Source organism: Oryzias melastigma, linkage group LG10 (genome assembly GCF_002922805.2).
Source record: "Oryzias melastigma strain HK-1 linkage group LG10, ASM292280v2, whole genome shotgun sequence".
Classification (NCBI taxonomy): Eukaryota; Metazoa; Chordata; class Actinopteri; order Beloniformes; family Adrianichthyidae; genus Oryzias; species Oryzias melastigma.
The window spans coordinates 11,937,584-11,945,799 of NC_050521.1; the positions used below are offsets into that span (position 1 = coordinate 11,937,584).

Here is an 8,216-nt window from a genome sequence, read left to right on the forward strand (position 1 = left end):
TTTTCAGTAGGAAAATACATTTTTGCACAAAAGTTCTGCAAGAAATAAATAAAAATTATAGAAGAGAAATGGCACGATATACACGTTTCTATCGTCCTCACGATATGTATCGTCATAACGCCCAGCACTAAGTGAATGTATGTACAAGAAGTAGAAAAAGACGAATGCGCTCTTCTGCTCCATACCTGTATTCTTTGGTGTACTCAAAGTCTTGCTTGTTATGAGCAGGTTTGAGAAAGTTGCACTCGATGACACCAATCACCCCAATCCCCGCTCTTTGCCCGGAGACCTGGATGAGATTAGGAATGACTTATGAGCTGTGATCCACTACTGAGTATTTAAATTAAAACTTTGTTTCCTTACCTTAAGCTGGTATCCCACTTTCTCGTACGCCTTAATGAGTCGATTCTTGTGGTACATCATGATGCCATAATGGTCCTTGCTTTTACTGTTTAATCCAAAAGTCACTTTCACCTTCTCTTTCTGGTGCCAACCAGTTAATGAAAGTTACGTTTACAAAAGCAACATTGTTTGTGAGTCATTACACTTCTTGTGTTCTGCCACGTTTGACAGTGGAGAAATACAATCAATTAGAAGATAAAAGAAAAAGTATCAAACTCAAATCAAATGTAGATTAAATGAAAGTAATAGGAAAATCGTACAAACTGAAGATTGAACTGTATTCACCTTTGGCAGTCTCACAATTTTGGAATTTTTTGCAGTGCAAGTTAGCACTTTTCTTTAATTCTTTTTTTACTGTACACATTTTTCAAACATTGTCTGAATCAGTTCACAGTAAAAACATAATTGATTAATTTACTAAAGCTTAAACATCCTGTAGTTAAAATATGGAGTTAAGTAGGATACACTAAACTGGGGTTTGTACACGTCATGCTCGATGTAGCTCAGCTTCTTCGACACCAGCTTTGCCTGAATTTTCTTGCCCCTCAGTATCACTTGTGTCCTCGGCTTTAGATACAGAATACTGAGGTAGGCCTGAGAAGAAGAGGCACAAGCAGAGGAGAAAAACACATTTTAGTCAATGTAGAGTCAATAATTGGGGCTCTAGAATCAGTGCGCCCAGCAGTTCTGTAAAAAAAAAAGAAAAAAGACCCAGCGAAAGACTAATTATGTTATCAATAGGCTTCCTTGTGCCACCACAAGAACCCCAATTGACCCATAAGTAGCATAGAGTGCACATGTGCACATGCACGTCTGGTCTGTTTAATGTTGATTACTCATCATTATTTCTGCATATGTTCCTATGTGCTCCAAGTTAAATACTGAGTTTGTATTTATGTTTGTATTTTGCAAGAAACCACACATTTTGTGATATTGATGTATCACTGAGAGCCTGAAGTTTGGATTACAGCTTGTTTCAAAGCATTCCCCTGCCTTTGTCCTTCATCATTTCACACACTATTGGCTGACAGCCACAGCAGCCTCGTCTAGGCCTTGATGTGGTTGCTCTGGCCAACATTCCCAGGTTAAGAGTAGTGCCAACCACAAACAGGAAATCACCTGAGATCTCACTTACAAAAATGTCAACACAACTCCAAAAGTCTCCCTGCGGTTCAACTGAAACCTGTTGTCATGGTTTAAACCAATCAGAGGAAGTGGCGGGCGTAACTCCCCGCTCTGATTGGCCCCAGTCTGGATATTCCTGTATTTGTGTGCAGGTGTAACACTCACTCAAATAAGCATGACTGTTTGTGTTAATGTACATCTGAGCCGTTGAGTTTGAATCCGTGTGTGTGCACCCTGCGTGAACGCGTCCGGTGCTGGCGGCAGTTGAAGCAGGTGAAAAAAACCTGTTAACTACGGTGGCCTTGAAGTGCAAATCGAATCAAGGAATAACTTATAGCAAAAACAGCAACAAAAATTATGACTGTTAAAATAGCAAAACAAATAATAAAAAAACAACACAAAAAAAACAAAACACAATAAAAAATACTAATAAACTAAATGAAAAGGAAATGTTTCAGAAAACAAAGTACTTTTCTGGAATCAAAAAGAAATGTTAAAGAAAAACAAAAGGAGAAACTGGAAAAAGTAGGAATGATGGGTCATTGCTGATTGGATGATGACACAAGTCCATCATTTAACAGAAACTTGTTTGGCCTGAAGCACCCTAAGCCAAAAACATGAATATTACTGCTGACCCGAACACAGATGCTGCAATAAAAAATTCTTTAATTCAAGACATACCTATGAAATGATTGGGATATGTTCTGTGTAATCATAAAACCCTTATAGACTTTTTAAAAAGTTTAAATTACACCAATTTTTTCGTTTGATTGATCATTATTGTAGAACTGCGTTTCACTTGTGGCTCGTTTCCACAGAGCGGTACAGTATGATCCAGTCCAGTCTGGTATTTTGAGCGTTTCCATTATAAAATGGACCCATGAAGCCGAACCAAACCGTACTATTTTTCCATCCCTGTTGGTTGTAGGTCCACTAAAAAATGGAATGGACCGGTTAATCCGGAGCTACTGTTGAAACCCGTTGATTGGCACATCGCTCAGTGAAAATGAGAATTTAAAGTACTTTATGTTTACTAGTTTTTAAGTTAATCATTATCAAGTCATTAATGCTGATATTGACAGCAATAAAAAAAAGTAAATAAAAGTTCTGAGTTGAATGCAACGTGGTCGAAAAGGTCTTTGAGCAGCTAAGAAAAATAGTTAGAAACACCAATGCAATCAGTGTAAAAATGTAATCTAGAGCTCTTCCCTTTGTGATGCAACCCTTTGCATGTACAATATGTGAACTTGAGTCAGGCAGTATAACAGACTATAGCTGATAGCTTCTGAGATCAGAGAAGAATGGACAAACAGCTTTAAAGTGAAAAGCCGAGAACTAACTCTAATAATAACAGATAGTGAAGTTGGGGGGTTTTCACCAACAGCAGTAAAGACAAACTGATGCCTACAAAACCACACATGCTCTCTCTAGCTGAGGTTAGTGCTTTAAGGTGGAAGTAGAATGCTCCTCATACCCACTGATACCAGGCTATAATATGACTAACCCCCCCTTTTAACCACAACCATGTCATCCGTTGCCTAGTTTCATGCTTTAAATTTAAAGGAGTCACATGTAGAATTTGTTTCAAAGTACGAGTTTGTTGAACTACAAAGACGGTCGGGAGGGAATCATGTTAAGAAGCTTTTTTTGTGCGTGTAAACTGGACCGCCAAGACCTTTCTTGTTCATCTATAATCATTTTAATTAAAGAATTAGAGACAATCAAACAGGAATGCTTGCCCTATTTTTCTCTACATTTAAAACAAGTTAACATTTGTGTATCATGTTTCCAGTACAAATTAAAAGAATGATGTAGCACAACCGAGCAGCTCTGAGTAAAATCTAACTGTAGTTTTAATATCAAATTTAGAATATTAAAGATTTCTAGTCAGGCATCAAGTAAGAAAGGAAGTCACCAAGTAATATTTGATCATATAACAAAACCCAAATATTTAAAGTACAGTATTTTCTGCACTATAAAGTCGCACGTAAAAGTTGAAGCGATTTTAAGAGGTTCACAAAAGTTACAAACAAGGTTGAGTATAATTGTAAATACGCTAACATGTAGCGGTGTCGGTCTGCGTTCTTTTCATGTGTAATGCTACGTGAGCAACACTCTCAGCAATGTGTGTTCATGTGGCACTTTCAGTGAAAAGTCTAAATAAACGTGTATTTGCGAGTTTTGGGCTACCACACATTCTCATGTGGCTTCGCACGTTTTTATGACCATTTTTGGGCTCTAGGTACAAATGTGTGTCCATTGAACATATGTTGAAAGCTTAAACCAGTTGAATTCTGACCAATCAGGGACTTGGATTTGGTAGTGACGTATGGGTGGCGTCCGTTTTAATTCACAGAAGTGCCAACTGTTTGAAAAATGAATCATGGAGGAGAAATGACTTGAGTTGCATGTATTTTCAATAATCTTAACGTGACTAACACTTCTAATGTGGCTCATGTGTTGCATGTCACAATAAGTTCTAGAGGTACTGTGATTGCAGTTAATGAAATCTGACTAAAAGACTGACTCTTTTGTCTTAATGCGCCTTCAATATGGCATAAGTTAAAAAAAAGGCCATTCCCTGACGGAGCTCCTTATAATCTGGTACGTCTTATAGTGCGGAAAATAGGGTATATGGAAGATTAAAGAGTGCCAGCAGGGGATGCTGGGGTTCTGACTCACCCGCAGGCTGTAATACATGTCTGGGATGTTCTGGTCATGTCTCAAGGACCCACTGCTGCTCAGACCCTTCTTTATCTCTTCAGTCGAAATCTCAGGCAAACGAAAGTCAGTTGGGTCCGTCTCAAAATCGATTTCTGTGTTGCCATCTTTAGCCCTAGACGAAGGAAACGGTAGTAAGTAGAGGAGATGGTGATCTTAGACTGAAGACAAACCACAGCAAATACTATTTACAGTATAATTCTATAGATCAGGGGTGTCCAAGTCAAGGTCTTGAGGGCTGGTGGCCTACATGTTTTCCTTTTCACCTGCTATTAAAGCTCATTGGCTGGACACACTGGATCCAGGTAATCAGCACTAGATAAGGCAGGGTTTCCTACATTTGGACACCCCTGCTATAGATGAAAACTTGGGAAAGTTGACAAGTGCTCACTTTACCCTGATCTAATTTAGATGTTATAAAAAACGTCCAAAATAATATGTGAGCAAATGACCTGCGAATATTCCAGATTAAGATCTTGGTGCCTTTTTTGGAGCGAATAGAGTCAAAGTGAGCGTGTATCTGCTCCTCTGAGCTGATGATGGAGTGTTCCAGGATGGCTGCTAGGCTGGCTGTTGAGTCTTCAGTCACAACCAGCAACTGTGATGGTGAATTAAGGGAATAACACAGTGAAGAATGCAAACGTCCTGTTTCTTCTTGGTATAAACCAGTAGTACAAGCTTCCTGTCACAGCCTTGAACCCGATCCGTGTATTTGCATAGAAAGCGAGTCACGACGTGACATTCAAATAATTTGCAGTGTAGTCTACAGTAGGGATCGCTCTGGCAACATACAGTGCTCCACAGCAAACACACTCAGTATGTGGGTTGTGGTTTAAAATCTTGTTCCCATCTGTTACTTGTAAGGATATTGGTTTGTTGGTTGAAGGGAACGATGGGAACGATGACAGCCTGAGCTTTGATGTTGTGCAGGTAGGTTTGAGACAGCATTCCCACAGACTGACAGCCGCCGTTCTTGGTGAATATGAGCGCATCGCGGCCCAGACGCATGGAGCCCGACTTGAATCCATTCCCATAAACGCCGATGGCTTGCTGGCTGCTTTTACCAGAACCCTTTTCTGTAAAACCAAAGCTGGGAAAAACAGAAGTGCAAATTAGCTTTTAATGTGGGGGAAAAAAATAAATAAAATATTTTGTGCAACAGTGGAATCTATTTTGCCTCTAGATGATTTAACTGTTTTCTAATCTCCCCGTGCATAGAAACGTCCTGTTAGTGAGATCCCGACTTTACCTGAGCATCTTATGCAGTTTGTTTGGGGTCATGCCGCTGCCATTATCGGTGAATGTCAAACAGCGCTGATCATCTTCATCAACAACATCAATCCATATCTGCTTAGCAGACACGCCTGGGTCTGAGGCATTGTCTGCAACAGAGGAAAAAGGCATTTATGGGCTAAAACAGACACGTGAAGGTCTATTTTGAGTGTAGTGATATTTTAATTATGATTATTTGTTTTTAGCCAAAATCAACAAACTTTTGTCGTTTTATAGGACATAGTTTCTGCAGAGCACCAGAAATTCATCTCTGAGGAAGTAAGCCTCCATTTATTTCCCATGATCTCTTTGTTTACACTCTCTCCCACTAGTTCACAGCCCCTCACACCCCAACATTATCACTGCAACATAACAGAGAGCAATACTGGAACTATCCAGTCGAACAGTTCTGAGCTCAAATGAGACAAATGAAGAAACACTTGGATCTTTTTATCTACAAGTGGATGCATCAGAACAGAGCAGGGCACTTATAGCCTGTGGATTATAGTTTGTACTAACAACTACAAGCTTTTACTATAGCATTTTTGTGTCTGCTCCTTATTCACGGTAATTTGAATAAAGAAATACTCAGACGTTTTGGCTTAATTTTCTTTATATATGTCATTTGAGAAAAATACTACAAGAACATGTAAAAAAACACAATTGGAGTAGGTATTTAATGCAAGGCAAAACACATAACATAACAGCTAGAAAGTGAGACTTTATTGCAAAATTAGAGTCCTTTTTTCTAGTTTACACCTCTAGGAAACTGACCAAAATGCAAAGAAAAGCAGAATGATTCGCGTTTTCATCACTGCTGTGACCCATGCTCACTTCGATCTGATAACACGTGTAAATATTAGAGATTTTCTGTTATGGGCATGTTTCCCTCTGCCTTGCTTTCGTTTTTAAGTTGTTTGGTTTCCTCTAAAAACGGGGATATAGGGTTGCATTGTGCAGCATATCGTGTGACATGCAGCCATCTCTGTGTGCTTTCTTTTTCTTTTTTTTTCTTTTCTTTTTTTTGCACACCCCAAACCAGTTCCTGCTTTGAACCAGCAGCCAACAAGCAGTCGTCACGTTTCACATAGAAGCGGTGGCGCAGAAATGCTTCTGCGCTGTCAATACACTGTCGCTTGGAAGCGCAGCAGATGAGGCATCCATGCGTCCGCACACGCGCAGACGCAGCAACTTCACACCAAACACAAAGTTTAGTTAAGCACAAAGGCTGTCTCTACTTTATTATATCACGTGCGCACAAACAGCTTGGATGCACTTGATGAAATCCGAATGAGGAAGTCCGTCGATCCCTTTAGACACCGTCACCAAATCTCTAACATGCTGCGCGCCGTGCGCCACAGCGAAAGAGGGCATCAGAACAAACCGCAGAGAAGCTGCACCAGATACACAGAAAACTGCAAGTGCGCGGAACCAAGCAGAGTTCACAAGTTTCACCTACCTATCAGTTCTGCCACGGCGCTGAACGGCCAGGTGTGACTTGTGGAGTTGCTGTTCAGGAAGGAGGGATTCATCTGGACACATTGGAACACGTAAGCAGTCATCGAGAAATTATAAGAATGATTTATTATTAGTATTAGTTTTTAAAAGCTTGATTTAAACCAAACTTAATTCAGAAAGACTTACAGAACTCAGACGAATCCCATGCTCGCTCAGCCTCGCCATGTTTCGCCTTGTGCGTGCGCTCGCAGTGCGTCATCAGAGAGGAGGGCGCGTCCTGAGCCTTCACAGACCGAGGAAGTCTCTGAAAGACATACAGATGCTCCTCGAGCTGTCTGGGTGTTTAGGCGGGAATGATGGAAGCTCTGCAGATTTTTCACGAATCTAAACCACTTTTAAGACCCAATCCAAAGAAAATGGTGTTTTTAACATGTTCCTGTAGCATTTTTCTGATGATGGAGGACTAAAGAAAATGAAGACTAAAATTGCGTTTCTGGGTATTTCTTTATTCAAATTATTGTGAATCAGGAGCAGATGAAAAAAACACAATTTGAAAAAGCTTGTGTAGAAAATATGTTGGGTGGGTCAGCAGCTGCCTTCCACTTCGATTTACTTTGTCTGGGCTGGTATCTGGCTCAAAACTGCACGGCTGAATAGCTCTGATATTGTTCCACATATTTGTTACACTGGTAACGTTAGATTGATTCAAGTGAGGGGCTGTAAGCTAGAGGGAGAGAGTGTAAACAAAGGGTTGATGGGAAATGGAGGCAGGCTCACTCCGTACCAACAGTCTCGCCCTAATGCTCCACAGAAACTATGTCCTAGAAAACGTCAGGTTTTGTATTATTGGTCTACTCCTCTGTGATGTGGTTAAAGTAAACTATTCAAACGTTTAAAGTAGAACACAAAACAGGTTAATACAAGCAAATTTTAGAAATGTATTTGTTGTCATACCAGAGACAGGAAGTTTTATTTATGACAGGCTTGAATCGGTTAATTTGAGTGACCTCAAAGTGAAACTGGGTCAATGTGTAAATAGGTTATTACAACTTAAATTGAAAGTTTTCCCTTAAAATGAAAGTTTTCCTTGTTAAATAAAGTGTAGTCACTAGGTAGATTATATATATATATAAGGGATATTGAATACTTCCAAAGTCAATATTAGACTACAGTTAGTGAGTCTATTTTCTTAATTCAACAGACAATGACTTAAGACTTAAATTGTAGGACATTTTAAT

The 8,216-nt window shown here is 39.7% G+C and overlaps 1 protein-coding gene across 1 annotated transcript in view; it reads right to left on the bottom strand.

Moving 5' to 3' along the window:
* Positions 1–7,445, bottom strand: part of zgc:152774 (uncharacterized protein LOC553526 homolog) — a 20,018-nt gene extending 12,573 nt beyond the window's left edge. The window contains exons 1-9 of the mRNA XM_024284219.2: positions 7,165–7,445; positions 6,980–7,052; positions 5,498–5,630; positions 5,118–5,338; positions 4,701–4,848; positions 4,210–4,363; positions 868–996; positions 364–483; positions 186–289 (exon numbers count right to left, since the gene is read on the bottom strand). Of these exons, the coding sequence (XP_024139987.1) occupies positions 186–289; positions 364–483; positions 868–996; positions 4,210–4,363; positions 4,701–4,848; positions 5,118–5,338; positions 5,498–5,630; positions 6,980–7,052; positions 7,165–7,203 (1,121 nt within the window). The 5' untranslated portion in view covers positions 7,204–7,445. The remainder of the gene's footprint in view (positions 1–185; positions 290–363; positions 484–867; positions 997–4,209; positions 4,364–4,700; positions 4,849–5,117; positions 5,339–5,497; positions 5,631–6,979; positions 7,053–7,164) is intronic.
* Between the last annotated feature and the right edge of the window lie 771 nt (positions 7,446–8,216).